Below are 15,730 nucleotides of genomic sequence, written 5' to 3'. Positions count from 1 at the left end.
AAAGTAAGAAATTAGAAGTGTGATGGGTAGGGTTTGGCAGCTCCACCGCCACATGTAAAGCCTCCATTGGATAGGTTTTCTCTCTCCTTTTTTTTTATTTTTTTTAATATTTTTGTGTGTCGTATTAAATGACAAGAAATACATGGATGGCAGGCTGAGTTGGTAACTAAGCTATGCCAAGTGGATCCACCTGTCACTTTCTCTCTCTAGGTTGGGAATTTTTTAAAAGGAAAAAAAAAAAGAAGAAAAGAATAGTACAGCTCAGCTTTAGTTCTTAGCCTAACAGTTCACCTAAGTGTAAGTGACCAACTGTATTATCCCTTATTTTAGAAGCTACTTTTTAACTAACATTGGGATGGGGTGGGTCCCACTGCTCCCTTTCTGTGTCTTCTGTGGGGCCCACTCCCGTCGTTATTCCCTATAAAGATACTCTCAAACTGTTACCACCAGCATTTGGGCTTGCCTTGGATAAGTGGGCCTTCTCTCAGGTCCATTCCTTTTGGGCCCACCTTCTATTTCCTTTTTCCTTTTCCCCCCTTCTGGTTGGATTGTGTGTCGCCACGTGTCTACTTCTTGAACATTGGGGCACTATTCCTCCTAAACTTTGATATATATATATATATATATATATATATACACGGTATGTGAGATCCCACATCGATTGGAGAGAGGAACACAAGTGTCAGCTAGGACGCTGGACCCTGAAAGAGTGTGGATTGTGAGATCCCATATCGATTAGAAAGGGAAACGAGTGTCACGCTAGGCCCCAAAAAGAGCAGACTATGAGATCTCAAATTGGTTAAAGAATGGAACGAAACATTCTTTATAAGGGTATGAAAACATTTTCCTAGTAGACGTGAAGGTGTTATTTACTATCATCTTTTTATTCATCTCACCAAAGAAGAAACCACTGACATACTTCAAAAAACGGAAGATGAGATTCATAAGTATAGTTTTAATATATACCTTCACACACTTACCGCTGTGTTGCATTGAACAACACTTTATTCAAAGTCAATACTCAATTATTATGGAACGAACGTGAACGTGAACGTGAACGTGGTAGGATTGGAGAAAAAGGTAAAAGTTTAGGATTTATTAAAAATGAATGAATTGCTTGGGTTGATGATTATTGGCATGTTGCATCAAGCTTAGTGTACTATAGATTTTACAGCACATAAAGTAACTTCACTATTTAAGACATCATATGAGTTGACATAATTTATGTAGGGGAAAACATTAGGTTAGTTTAAAGTAGGCATAAAGAGGCAACATTAAATGAGAAGATGACACGTGGACAGTTGAGAGGTGGGAAATGGGAAGGGTATAATGGGGATTGGGGTGTAAAATAAAGAGACAGGACAGAGAAGTGGGTAAAAGCAAATGGGTACAATCCGACCGACAACTGCTATGCTTTGCCGGCTGAGTCTTTACTTTGGTTCCAATTTGGGCATGTTCTGGCAAAAGCCAAGACAATAAGCCCTACCCTTTTTCTTTATTATTATTAATTTTTTATTTATTTATTTTGCTAATTTTCAAAAGTGCATATTTGTTAATTCTAGATTTCTTGTCAATTTTTTTAGTCTAAGCTTACACGTCAACCTCCCCATCTTGTTACGTTTAAACATTATTTTTTAATTTTAATTTTTTGGTCTCTCTCTCTCTCTATATATATATATATTATATATTGTAGCTATAAATTTATATTATTACAATATTTTTTTTTTATTAAAATAGTGAATTTTCAAAAGTTGAAGGACTACAACGAAAAAAGTTAAGTATATAAATACTACAAGTACCAACGTATCATAACATATTTAACTAGTTAGATAATTAAGTATTTACCATATTAAAGTTGCTGTGGTGTAGTGGTTATCACGTTAGTCTTACACACTAAAGGTCCCCAGTTCGATCCTGGGCAGCAACAGATTTATAGCTTTTTTTATTCCTAAAAATAGTAACCGACATTTTTCCTTCATTTACTTTCCAGGAGTGAAGAAGCTTAAAATAGCATCTAACATAATTTCCAATAGGGCGTGGATATTTGAATCTTGAAAAGTTAATTTATTATTCACTTAATAAACATTTATAAAAAATAGTGTGTTTGTGTTGATATATTTACCATAAAAATGATTTAAACAAGTATAAACCCATGCATTCCTTGGTCAAGATGCCTGGAAAAGATGATGAAACCTAAGAAAAGAGTTTTCCCATACACACCAACATTCAACAAAACATGGATATTGTCGAGGGCGTATTGCGGCGATGATTTTAATTCAAACATGACCATCGTACTTGTATCGAAATGCAATGACCCAAAAAATTGAGACAGATTTCCGAACCATTACCTTAAGTAATGTTTGTTATAAAATTATTGCCATTCAAATCTCTCCCTATCCTTTTCTCATTTGTATTGATGGTTATCATTCGGCAATCAAAGAAAGACTGCCCATGACCTCACATTATGCATTCCCAACTATGATGCCACCACATAACATCACAACATAGTAGGCATCCATAAGAAAGTCAATTGGACCTGTAAAGCTGAATCAGTAAAAAAAATAACAAAATTTATAATGTAATATACAGAAATATTCGTCGATAATGATATTTATATTTACAAATTTGTAAAATTGAAATTCTATTATCGATATGGACCTCAATATTTTAATCCTCCATTTCTATGTCAAGTGAACTGCTGGTTTCTCCATAAGAGGGGGGGAAAAAAAAAAGAAAAAAAGAATTAACGTGGTCTTCTTCTACTTTAAAATGAACCAACACATTCAACTTACAGGGCACATTAGGAACATTGAAGATAAATCACTTCTTGGTGTAAGTTTGATGGTCGGGTCCGACATCCCGGGAACCAGTGTTTATATAAGGACCTCGAAAAGTGGCCTGCGGTGGAAGTGGCTTTGCCGGATCTATAACTGGCTTTTTGGAAGACCTGAATGATCAATCCTTTTCACATTAACTCGTGCAGATTCACTCATTCATTCGTTCAAATGCATAAAATTGTCAGTACCAGCCATGAGTTCATTTACTTACGCCATGTAAAAGGGAAAGGCTAATCCAGCAGATGCAAAGGCTATCAACCCAGTGGCAACGATAATATTCTGTCGTGTCATCGGATTTTCTACAAGTGATCTGAATACAAACACCTATAAAATGAGTGAACATTATACCAAAAAGAAATCCAATATGGTAAAATTTCAAGTAATTCTAATAGGAATATGTGTCTACAGTTTGGATGTAAGCAGGGCAGAAACTAGTTGGCAAATATGACAGATTGCTTCCTTTTTTTAGTTTTAGTCAAATGACGGATCTTTTGGTTCTAAAAAGTGCAACAAGAAGGCTTCATGTGCACATCATCAGCCAAAAGGAAAGGGAGAGAACAAAACACAAGAACCAAAACAGCAAGGAAAAGAAGAGGAACATTTTAGAGCCAGAACTGTGAGGCCGACAGCAATTGATATTCTGTAAACTTAAGCTACAAAGTTGTCTTACAAGAAAGCACCAACCACCTTGAATTGACGAATGGAAGGAAATGCTCAACAGAAATCAAATCAAGGCTCAACAAAATGTTAGATATGCTATACCAACTCTATACAGTGAACAATGCTCAATTGATAAGAACATCTTCCAAATTTTTCGCCGACAATATGTTTGATGGAAACAAATATATCAGATATTCTGACTGACTTTGAGAACCTTATGAAAACAGCTATATTGAACAACAAAACAAGGACAATATCACAATCATCAGATTCCATAGTTATCTACATAACACGAAATGTGAAATGAAAACTTCTGTAATTATGAAAGTGACAAAAATCCACAAGTACGAGCAAATCATAACACTTTGGAAGCTAATCTCTCAAAACTGAGAAACTTCAGCCTCCATCTCCATGTACACATACACAGATACAGACACAAAAGAACAAATGTTGAAGAACCACGCAGCACTTTATTCCCTTAATTAGCACGAAATGCAAACGCAAATTACTGATATTTTCCCACTCCGTCCACAATTGATAATGAAATTCATAAACTAAGAAGGTGCAAAGTCTAGGCATGGAACCAAAAAACCATTAGAATCAGTAAAAAAAATGTTCATAGAAACTAATTGAAAGAAAAACACCATCTTAGGAAGCGCGAAACATGAGAAATATAAGATAGTTGAACAAATCTGCAGAAATGCATTCTAAAACGAATTTGGATTACGAAAAGAAAGGAAATGACTCTCCATCGGCGTCGGCAAGATTCTTGAGCAAAACAGTACAGTAAAGAACAAAACCCTAGCTGAAAAAGAGAAGAAGCTGACCGTACCGATGGATTTGGAATCGAGAGTGATGACGATTGAGCTGAAGAGGAGCTTCTTCAAAGAGCAGACGAGGGACCTGATGAGGAATTCGTTGATCTGCGGATTCAGCCTTGAAGGCGTGGAAATGAAATCCCCCAATTACTTCATTCTCGAAATAAAAAATGTTAATTTTTCTTTTCACTACGAAAAATAGTTAATAATTTAAGACTTATTTCATAATTATTTTATTTTATTTTATTTTAAAACTCTAGACTCACTCAAATGAAAAAAAAAAAAAATTGAAAATTTAATTTATAAGATATCCAATACGTGTCAGACATTTGTTATCAATGGGTGGGTCTTCCTATGTGTATGTATCCTAATTTTTTTAAAAATAATATATTTGTGATGTATATCTTATCTTCGATTCATATTACCATAGTAAAAATATTTTTTAATTCACATTCTATGATTTTGACCTAAATTTCACGTAAATTTTAAAATCGAAATTCTAATTTGGAAACACAAAATCAGTCAATCATAGCACGAGCGATAAAAAATCGAGTCACGGTCGATATAGTTCCACATTGTTGTGGGAAATGTCAATATTCAAGTATTTCAACTCAAATTTCGAGGAAAAAGAGCCAAAAGCATGGGTTTAAAATTGAAACTCTAATTTAGAAACTCTAGTTTAGCCATTTGATACATGGGCGTGAAAAAACTAAATCACAATCGATATTTTTCGACATTGGTGAGGGAAATGTTCAAATTCCATGATTTCAACAAAATTTGGAAGAAATATACCTAATTTAAAAATACTAAAGGGATCGATTGAACCCAAAAAAATGAACCATTATCTTATCTTCTTAACAATAAATTAAAATGCCATCAATTATGATTTAAAAAATTATTGTTCAATAGTTTACCTTCACATGATAATGCAGGCTCTTCCTCATCGTCGGATCACTTTAGTGAATTTATGGGTGGGATTGGGGCGGGAAAGTTTCTTTCCCTTATCCAATTAAAAACGAGTCCCCGCCCGATATAGAGAAATCAGAGCACACTGACCCCCGCCCTAATCCAACGCTCTCACCAGAACTGCCCAAACAAACCAAACGAAGGCCCACAATCTCATCCCAATTCCCACAGGGCATCCCCCCATGTCAACGCCTCGCCGTTTCCCACCGTCCAACGCCTCTCCCGAAACCCTATCCCATTTCTCCGAAGAAGATGAACTCAATCTCCTGAATTGCTACCTCCAAATCGCCAGATCCGCAAACCCCACCAGCAATTCTCAGCCCATTCTCGACTCTCCGGCCTTGGACCGCATCGAGACCGCTCTCCGCCCAAAATTCACCTACTCCCACATCGCCGATAAGCTCCACAGGCTCAAACTCCAGTACCATAAACTCGCAAGGACCAAGTCCTTAATCAAAACTCCCCACCACCGTCGAATTCTCGAGATCGGCCGCAGCATCTGGGGAAAACCCCCCACACCCAGAACAAAACCACAGGCGATTTTAAGGGCAATTCCACGGAGAATCAAACAAAGGTCAGTCTCAAGCACAAAGGGGGTTGATCTGAACAACTTTCCCGTTCTTTTGAGTGAATTTTCTCGGCGGTTTCCAGGAAATGGGGTGTGGAGAGAAGGGCTGAGGGGAATGGAGGAGAAGAGTTTGAGGGATATGAATGAGAAGTGGGTTTTGTTGCATATTGAAGAGGCAGAGCTTAAGGCAAGAAGGGCTGCGTTATTACAGAAGCAACTTAGACTTGCAGACTTCTGAAGATGTTTACATTACTAACCGAAGTATTCTCTTACAGTTTCTTTTCCAATTTGAAACAGCGTTATGTGCCATAGTCTTCTTGTCAGTGTTTTTCCCTGTATGATGTATTTCGATTATGCACCCAATGGTAGGCTTAGAAGTATGGGTTTGTATTGTATTGTATAATTGTATTTCGATTATGACCAATGAATGGCTCTAACATTTTTCAATGCATTGAATATCCTCTTTGAGATGAAGACGAGGAAAAGAACCAACGGAGATGCAGCAAGTAAATTGAGAAAGCATACTAAATCAAGAATTGGAAGAGATCTAACCTTTTCAACATTCAGCCAGTTGAGATCCATTTAAATCAAAATTTACACCTTTTCACCTTCCAAATGATAGCTGCAAAAGAAATCATGGGGTCTGATCCTCCACAAGTTCTGATATGCAAGCAGTTCGCTGAAGTGGTACAAATTCTCAAGCCTGGATGTCGCAAAAACGAGGAAATAATGTAACCTCATAAAACAACCCATCTTTCGTTCTAAAAACCATTAAATTGATAAGTTACTCAAAGATGAAACTTATAAATAATTCACCTCTGCACAGAAAGTTAAGGATCAAGATTCATCATACCCCACTTTGGTTCTAAATCCATAAAATTGCAGAGTGCAGCAAAGATACAGAAGCTTGTATATACAGAGTTCAAGGTAAACATAGAAACTCCAGCAGTTTTTTTAAGCAAGAGGATTGACCACAGAAACCAGAAAATTGTGGACGATTTTTCATTTTAGAACCATTTATATGACTGAATATTGACTCTGCTTTCTTTCTCATTTCACATCATCAATAAAATGAAACAGTCATTTAGCAGCAAGCATATTCTGTTGAGCGAGGTTCTCCTGCTGCTGTTGGTAGTTCAGGGGCCTCCTGAATAGCATGATATGTGGCTCGGGACGATGAATAGCATAGTGCACCCATCCACGACTCTGCTGAACTCCAAGTGCACGCCACTCATTCTGCACAAAGGATTAAAGGGCTAAGAGTATAACAATGCGCTTTCATTCAATGAGTACTCAAACAGATAGAGGGAATGCACAATTGGCAAGCTAGGAGGGGTCTAGTCTAATGCGAAATATTCATAAACACCGTTTCAACTTTCACACAACCATCAGCCAAATCAAAGAGAGAATATCAAGATCATATGAAAACTAAGACTAGAAAGAAGAGGAAAAACCATCCACAGCATAATAACAATTTCTTACAGAGTCTCAATGTAATACATCTATTTTTCATTGTCGACATACAAAATAGAGAGTAGCGATACCTAAATCTGATTTAAGAATCCAACTATTGAAATTAATTTGCTTCCGAAACAATCCGAGGATAGGAGGCGATTCTTAAAATGCATAAATTCAAAATTACAAAGACCAAATTGCTTACTTCAGAGAGCAGGCGATTCTTCGGAAGCAACTTTGCCACGTCGGGTGGGAGCACCACATGCCTGCATCAATTTTTCAATCACCAGTTAGCCATTGAAGACAAAGAATTAAACAATTCCAACAATCATCCAAGACAGCAAGAAACTAAAGAGTTGGAAACTGAGAGAGAGTAAGAATACGATAATACCTATACTCGTGAATGTCGTCGAAGTACTTCTCAGAGTACTGAATCTGACCCATCCGTCAGTGCTTAATCTTCACCTTCCAGAGACAATTACAATATTATGAAGATGAAGCTAGTTCATACAATGGTTCCGATCGCCCAACTGAAACGATGTCTTAACAGAAAACTCAAACTGAGCTAGGGCTTTCCTCCACAACCCCACGAAAATGGCGCATTATTTATATATACACGATTTGAAGTAATAAAGTGCAAAGTCACCCAATCATTTATAGCCACGTGTAACTCGCTAAGGACGGCTGATTCTACCAGGGGTTACAATTATTATTTTTATATAGAATTTTCTTATATCTCATCCATTACGTTGTTTCTTCTTCTTTCAAAAATGGAGTCATGGATCATTCATGAATTTAATGAAATTAGTGTTCGTTTTAGACTGCATGCATAAATTACCGTACTTGCTTAAATTGCAAACTTTAAAGTTAGACTAAACAACAGTAAATTTGAAACTTTGTCAGAAGCAAGATGACTGAAATTGATTTTACTATGTTTTTGTCTTTCATGCGTGCTTATATGAATAGTATAAGCTTGTCTCACGCCCCCTCCCCCTCACAGTAAAGAAAGAGACGGGACGGGTCGGGACATGAAAGCGACAGTTTCGTAGTTTCATAGTGATATTCTCAAGAAACAAAACACCAAATAAGAATGGAATCTACATCTAATTTGTTCATCATTGATATTGAACTCCATTATTGGATGCTGTGCTCAATTTGCCTCTGTCTAAAACACACACCTCCATAAGTCATCGTAGCAAACTTCTACTATGGAATTAAAGGCCCATACAAAACTTTGGAGAGCTTCCCTTCCAAACTAACCAACCAATCTTTCTTTTTCTCCATTCTTCTGTACACTACATCACACCCCAAAAAGGAAACTTTTTTCATAACCCTATCATCATATTCATAAAGGGTTGTTGTTGTATGATCATTTTTCTGTACACCCACAAAAGGAAAACCCAAAAACCAAAAGAATTTCATCAGGAGGGCATGTGGGATTGCTTCATCATAGCTTTCCACACCAAAAGAATTTCATCCACTCTCAGTCAATCGCCTAGAAGTTTTACTATGTTTCTTCTTCGCCTCCCTGCGTTTGCGAACCCCTACTATTAATTACCCGATATTGCGGTATCGCCTTCTGCAGTACCGACGTCCCTTGGAAGATCATCATCTGGTAATGTCTCTTGTACTCCATTACCTACGATCATGTAAAACATTTTAATCCATCTAATTTCTTTTCCTAACATGCGAGATCTTATACTGTCAAGATTAATGCACACCTCTTCGGGAGGGTACTTGCTGAATCCAAACTTGTTGATCCACAACGACTCTGCTTCGTCTGCGGCGGGCAGAACGAGATTCTTCACATTCAAAAATCCCAAGAACCTCTCGATGCATGAATACAAGGATTGGAAGTAGCCCTGAAAATAGAGTTCGTTTCTTAAGTGAAAGAGGGAAAACCTTTTTCATGGTGGAAAAAAGATGATAGCTACCTGCCCTTGAAAGTTGGTATCTGTTGCTACTAATGGAAGCTCCGCTACTTCAACCCCAAATATACGAAATATTCCCGCTGACACGACAGATTCACTACATGAACGAACAAGATTAGCTTAAGAACATAAGATTCCAGCAATATAATGAAAACTTCATGAACTCTTACTTCACAGTTAGAACTGCACAGTATATCCCACCAAATTCTTGACCCCTGATGTTCCTCCTGCACGGCAAATAGAACTGCCCAAGATTACTCTCAACAGCCCACTATATTTCATAACTTCATAGCAAGATGCAAGAATCAATCATTGAGGGAATGAAAGGCAAATAGGAGTATAATTCTTTACCCATAAAGCATTGACGGAATGAAATCCCTCCCAGAGGCAGGGTCAACTATGGGATCAAAACAATCCTGGATTTACAAATGAATAAAGAAAATTTGGTAAGAAGTAAAATAAACGCCCTCGAAACTACCTATATTAATCGGTACAGCTGAAACATGGGTAAACTATAGCTTCCCTCCAGAGGACAATTGTCGAATGAAGGTCACTCACATGGAAAATAGAAACGGCCTTCGAAAGCAGTGATCTAGTTTCATCGGAAGGCGACATTTTCCAGTTGAGGACCCGCCATCGAATTTTAAGATTGTTTATGCTTGCCGAACCCTTGTCTTCAATCTTTTTCTGAACAGAGACCAAAATAGACTCGGGCAGCTTCTCTCCTCCTAAAGCCACCAACTTCTCCAGTGCAGAGTGTATCCTGTTGCACTCAGGACAACAGAACCACTTTCCTTGGGGAAGTTCCTGCAAGAACAGTCGTATCAGATCACAACATTTTAAATATCAGATCACAACATTTACCACTCAAAAGAAATCGAAATCTGCAGTGAAAGATTGTGTAAGGGGACACCTTGAGATTTTCCATGTTGTGTTCCTTTAAGCAGCCAACATGAAACTCCTTTTCACACTGGAGAAAATATTGGCATTTGGTACTTAACATTCGAGAATAGTGATAAAAGGAAGATTTTAACACCTTGCTGGACAAATAAACTTTCAAAGAATAATACCTGATCACAAAGAATAACAGTTCGAGGACCAAACCCGGACTTGCTAAAGTCATGGCATCTACAACAGTCGAGACTACCATTTAGGAACACTTGGAGAAACATTAGAAAAGCAAAACCAAGCATGCAACAAATATTGAGGTGGAAAATTTTGAAAAATGAAGCTGCTTTCAAGGAAGAAACAAAAACCTGCATAGTGCACATCCACCAACTTCCACTTCCATAGTTTTGACAATTCGAATGCATCTCGTTGTTATCTGTTCAATAGGATCAACACCAGCAACCCTTCCAGCAGCAACAGCATTTGCATTGTGCTCCACAAATTTTTCCTTTTGGAACAAATTCTGGCAATATTTGCAGTACCAGGTACCAGTAGGGATACATGGTAAAGGAACACAATCTGAATTGACCAGCAAAAAATGTCAAATTGTGCATATAATTACTGGATGATGGGGAATAAATGTATTCTGCAGTACCAAGTGTAGTGATGCATAAATGCAGCGCAGTGTCCATTTTAGTTTTTTGATCATGATACTCATATTTATGCATTAATGAGTTACTAATCAACAAATCTACCAACGTAGGACTCCAGAGAGAGAGGGAGAAGTTTCAAAATTAGGTGGACAAACTAAACTAGCAGAAACATAGGACATTTTCAACAGGAAGCTTAATCACCTCTGTGAAAAGCCCTGGGGCAGCCATCACAACACAACAGATCCCCTCCGTCTGCACAAATGCTACACAAGTCATCGTTATCGTTGGAGGAGAACTTTCGTCCTTTCGATAGAGATATGGACAACTCATGCAGAGACACCCCATTTGATGTGTAAATGTGCAAATAACTGCAAGGGAAGGTACACTAGGCCAAGTCAAAATAAAACTAATTATATCAACAAAGTTTCATTTCTTTCATAACTCCACAACAATCTGTCTAGTTTTCATTTACAATCTTATCTCTCATTGCCTTTTTCTTTCTTAGTTTTTTAGAAAAGTAGACATTTGGTAACTATTTGTACTTTCTCATTTCTCATTTCTAAGAAACGTTCCAGATATTATATACAACCCTTATAAACAAAAATTCTACTTTCTTATTCTCATTCCAACACATTTTCTCTTGATTTTCTATTAAGAAAAAACAAGAAACAAAAATTGAGAAACCAGAAACAAGAAAAGAGAATTTGATCGCATAGGCCCTCAATTGAAAACTTGATCTTGAGTTTCATTTCTTTAAGAAAATCATGTCAAGGATAGACAATATCAAAATGAACGAAGCAAGTACTCACGGCTTGCGCCTTGATGCCCAGCCAGCATGAGCTTCAAATTGCGAGGGACTAACCTAATCATTAAGCAAAAGTCAGATCAAAACTCCAGCAATCTTCAAGATCAAAAATGTTTCAGCAGAAGAATACTACCTCAGAGTTGCAGCAGCTACAAAAAATACCAAATCCCTTTTTATACCCAACCAACAATTTCTACAATAAGAAAAAGATGAATAAATAAATGTATTAACTATACATAACATGCAAATTAGAAGAACTAAATGATTATTTGTCTATGGTTAATAATAAATAAATAAAATAATGAAAAATAAAAAATAAAAGACCTGCCCACGAGCATAGTATGCAACCTCAGTTCCATCGGGTAATATATCTTCCTCAAACACTAACTTATGCAGCCTTAGATCCCTGTTAGGAGGATGTTAGATAATGTCCATGAAATAAACTATAACAAGAAGGAAAAAAAAGAAAGAGTAGATGTCAGAACATATCCACACAGGCAAAGAAAGTGACACAAGAAATTTATGAAAGGAACAAATCACTAACTTTCTGGTTAATCTTCCATGACTTTTACCACGATTGGAACCACTCTTTGATGCAGTATCAGATAACTTGGGAAGTAAATTTGGTTTTGGAGTTCTGCAATAAACAGATATAAGAAATAGATTTCAGAATACATGAGAGCATGAAACATATCTTCAGAATGCGTGAGAGCATTCTTCCCATCAGTTTATATGCCAAGTTCTAAATTTTCATTGATAGAAATTTTCAAAAGCATTACAAACACCAAAAAGGTTTGTAACCTTTGGGGCCTTATCTATATTGTTGTCATAAGCTACTAAATGGAGAAAGCATCGTGATCAGTAAGAACACCTTTCATTACTGAAGATTATGGGAATGGGGCTGTCATGAGGCTTCTTCAAATTCATACATGAACAGCAAAGTAGCATCGCCTTCCCGGGGTCTGATTCAGGAATTCGACCTATGATACAATGAATTAAAGTATATAATCATTAGATTGTTGGGTCTAGCAACCAAGTAGAGGAACGGTATGACACACCGACCAGACATAAAAGCAACCTTTGCAACTCAGGCAGATAGCAGATCTTTTTACCAAGGAACAACCAATTGCACTTCTGATGAATTCTTCGGTCTGGTCGAAATAAAAATTTTGGCATGCGTTCATGATGTCCCGGAGGGTATTCCCATTCTCCAAGTAAATGTACTCTGGTGGACGTTTATTCGAGCTACCGGCATGTAGTTCAAATAAAGTAGGAGAAACAACCTGCATTATTCAGATATGGATTAACAAAATTCCTCGAGTAATTTCATGAATCTGACCATAAACAAAACTCACTTCATTTCCTTGGCAGTTGTTACAGAAACAAATTATCCCAGAGCCACTGATTACTCCTCCTAGCCCAGCGTCTCCTTGTGCTTTAATCTAAAATTAGTCAGAATAAGAAGATAAGACAAAAGCCATATAGATGTACAAAAATGAAAGCAACTGCAATTTCAACCAATACCTTAGAACCTCTAATGTATCTCACTCGAAGTCCCTCCAAAATACCCGTTTCCAGAAGGTCCTTTAACTTGGCGGGAAATCTCTTCGTCGACACATTCTTCGGCTTTGTCATTCCGATCTTCATCGGAGGTGTAGCTGAGAGACTAGGGGCATCCTCTGATTTGTTTTCAGCATCATTTGTGATAACTTGCATTGTTATACCCGTATTAGATTTTGCAAGATCACCTACAGACGTTGTCGTGGACTCCGAGTTCTGATTTAAGGCCGAACGGGTAAACCTCTTGTGAGGCTGCTGAACCATCTTCTTTCCCAACTGACCATTAACAACAATGATCGATTCTGACCGACTCACTGCTTCCTCTGAGAGAACATTTTTACCCTCCTTCCCTAAATCCCCACATGTTAAAGCCCCTTCAAATTCATTCCAAGATAAATCCTTAGACTCCTCCTCCTCCATTTTTTCATTAACCAATGCCCTGTCCCTTGCCAAATTCACTGTCCCATGGCTGATTGGATCCTCACTATCCAACAGTTCCTCCTTTGATTCTTCTATACCAATACTATTCGATGACTCATCCATAGTTCCAGTTTCACCCGTAGATTCATCCACCTGACTCTTCGGTTCTTCATCGCTTACAAGGTCTACTATATCACTCTTGGCCTCTTCACTCATTGAATCCGCCATGTCCTCCATACTCTTAACTTTCTCGACCTTTCCCACCTCAGAACTCCTTAACTGGGCAGTCTCATCCTCCCCCTCGCCCCCACTTGTTTCCATCTTCACTGAGCCCTTTAACCTTTTGGAGGTAGGAGTCTCCAGAATCGCATTTGGCAACCTCCTGGAACGAGTCCGACCTAATGACCCACAAATCTCCGATTGAACTTTCAAAGCAAAGGCAAACTCGCGCTTGAGACCAGTCCGGACTCGTGACAACACCACAAACTCATCCGGAGCCGTACCGTTCGCCATATACCATATAGATCAATTAACCCCTCGAATTATCCCGCTTTTAGAATTCGAAAACAAATTATCAAAGTAAAATAAGAAGAAGATATTAGCAGTGGCGCAATATGTGCCTGTAAATGATTAGATTTCGATGCGTTTTGAATTGAATAACCCCAAATGAAAACCGATTATGATTTCGTTCCTTTAATAACAAAACGTAGATATAAGAAGAACCGAAAACACTCACACGCAAAGGAAAAAGAAAATTAGGGTTTGTCGAACGTCGGGAATTGAGTTTTTAGGTTGGGGAAGAAGAAGAAGAAAAGAATGGAGGATAAGGAGCCGGTTTCTTGGAAGAAGGCAAAACGAAAAGGGCGAAGACGGAACCAACTTTTCATAATACCGAAAATACCCCTACGAAGACGAATCCGGAAAAGATTAGGGCAAATGTGAAGAGGAGTAATACGACGTAGTATAGTCAATGTTGTTGGAGGGTAATTTGGTACGTGAAAATAAACAGAAACGCAATCGCTTCGACCACGCTGCTCCACGTCGTAAACATATATTTCGTTTTTATCTTTTTTTTTTTTTTTTTTTTTTTTTTTTTTTTTTTTTTTTTTTTTTTTTGGTTCGAAAATAAGTTTTTTGAAAAACGAGAATTTTCGCGACTTAGACCTCAGAGGATCTTTACACACTCGCACACCCACACAGAATCGCGTGCCAGCCAATCACAGCTCGCCATTTATATTTTCCCTTTTTTATTTTCTTATATACGCCGTGGAATTCGCGGGAAATTTACCAGAACTGGGCCGGCTTCACAGTAGGCCCATATCATCCCTATAAACGTGAACCGTAGCGGTTCAATTCGGTTCCTAAACACAATAAAACCGATCCGGTTTTCAATATTTTTCTCTCCTATTTGAATCTTGACTAATTTAATTATTATATATTGATTCATATCTATGAGAAATGAGTAATCGTTTTAAATTCAATTGACATTTTATACATTTTTATGTTTTATTTTTTAAAATTTAAATTAAATTAAATCACATAATTAAGGTGCAGTTGAATTTAGACCATCGCAATATCAATCATTTATTACTCTTTAATTTCAATCATTAATGCCCCATCTATTTATATTTCTTCCATAGTATAATTTACTTATTACTTTATAACAAATATTAATAGGTTGAAATTGAAATAAAAATCAATTAGGGTATGAATTGAGATAATGACGCCATTATGGCTGACTATAACGAGTGGTGGCTGCGCTGACGGGGCAATTCGAGGATGATTCAATTCGAGGGTATATGCGTCAGACGGGGCAAGGCAACGGGCGACTTGTCGCACCGGTCACTTTTGTTTCCCATTGGCTTGCATTACTACCGATAAAATTAAAATAATAATAATAACAATTTTATATAAATCCCCAATTATTTAAAGTAAATATTACGTATCTCACAATTTTATGTTTGCATATATATGAAAATATTTTCATAAAATTCCTAACGAGGCCCAAGTTTGTGTAGATGGGCTGAAAGAAAACGACACCCAATGTAACCGGCCCATTATTATAAAGTCTAGATAAAATGGGCCGACAAGTAGACACTCTCCCATATGCGCATAAACGACATGTAGTTTCAAGTCAAATTACCGGATTAGATGGTCATAACTTCAGTT

General features: G+C 37.4%; 3 protein-coding genes and 1 non-coding gene across 6 annotated transcripts; 1 reads left to right on the top strand and 3 right to left on the bottom strand.

The window, feature by feature from the left end:
• Positions 1-1,854: 1,854 nt before the first annotated feature.
• Positions 1,855-1,927, top strand: TRNAV-UAC. The gene has a single exon. It is a non-coding gene; the product is annotated as a tRNA-Val (tRNA).
• Positions 1,928-2,427: 500 nt separating this feature from the next.
• LOC111484157 lies at positions 2,428-4,450 on the bottom strand. 3 transcript variants are annotated; one of them, XM_023130647.1, is made up of 4 exons: positions 4,330-4,450; positions 3,049-3,147; positions 2,793-2,947; positions 2,428-2,536 (listed from the first exon to the last, which is right to left on the bottom strand). In XM_023130647.1, the coding sequence occupies exons 2-3, from the start codon at positions 3,126-3,128 to the stop codon at positions 2,821-2,823; spliced, it is 207 nt and encodes a 68-aa protein (XP_022986415.1). In that variant the 5' UTR covers positions 3,129-3,147; positions 4,330-4,450; the 3' UTR covers positions 2,428-2,536; positions 2,793-2,820. The 3 variants fall into 3 exon arrangements, with proteins under 3 accessions (XP_022986415.1, XP_022986416.1, XP_022986414.1); XM_023130648.1 differs by lacking the exons at positions 2,428-2,536; positions 4,330-4,450 and adding an exon at positions 3,437-3,629 and having other exon boundaries at positions 2,550-2,947; XM_023130646.1 differs by lacking the exon at positions 2,428-2,536 and having other exon boundaries at positions 2,730-2,947.
• Positions 4,451-6,644: 2,194 nt separating this feature from the next.
• Positions 6,645-7,908, bottom strand: LOC111484154 (cyclin-dependent kinases regulatory subunit 1-like). The gene is made up of 3 exons (XM_023130643.1): positions 7,696-7,908; positions 7,510-7,570; positions 6,645-7,085 (listed from the first exon to the last, which is right to left on the bottom strand). Exons 1-3 carry the CDS (start codon positions 7,746-7,748, stop codon positions 6,930-6,932), a joined length of 270 nt encoding a protein of 89 aa, XP_022986411.1. The 5' UTR covers positions 7,749-7,908; the 3' UTR covers positions 6,645-6,929.
• Positions 7,909-8,389: 481 nt separating this feature from the next.
• LOC111484058 lies at positions 8,390-14,452 on the bottom strand. Its single transcript, XM_023130477.1, has 18 exons — positions 13,106-14,452; positions 12,937-13,023; positions 12,660-12,864; positions 12,453-12,561; positions 12,126-12,218; positions 11,906-11,987; positions 11,715-11,774; positions 11,586-11,638; positions 10,978-11,144; positions 10,492-10,702; positions 10,306-10,363; positions 10,149-10,205; positions 9,794-10,042; positions 9,587-9,651; positions 9,406-9,462; positions 9,239-9,332; positions 9,026-9,166; positions 8,390-8,943 (listed from the first exon to the last, which is right to left on the bottom strand). The coding sequence occupies exons 1-18, from the start codon at positions 14,072-14,074 to the stop codon at positions 8,812-8,814; spliced, it is 2,889 nt and encodes a 962-aa protein (XP_022986245.1). The 5' UTR covers positions 14,075-14,452; the 3' UTR covers positions 8,390-8,811.
• Between the last annotated feature and the right edge of the window lie 1,278 nt (positions 14,453-15,730).

Source organism: Cucurbita maxima, unplaced genomic scaffold, assembly GCF_002738345.1.
Source record: "Cucurbita maxima cultivar Rimu unplaced genomic scaffold, Cmax_1.0 Cma_Scf00009, whole genome shotgun sequence".
In the NCBI taxonomy this organism is placed as follows: Eukaryota; Viridiplantae; Streptophyta; class Magnoliopsida; order Cucurbitales; family Cucurbitaceae; genus Cucurbita; species Cucurbita maxima.
Note: the sequence above shows the minus strand (reverse complement) of the source record. Positions and strands in the feature narration are given on the sequence as shown.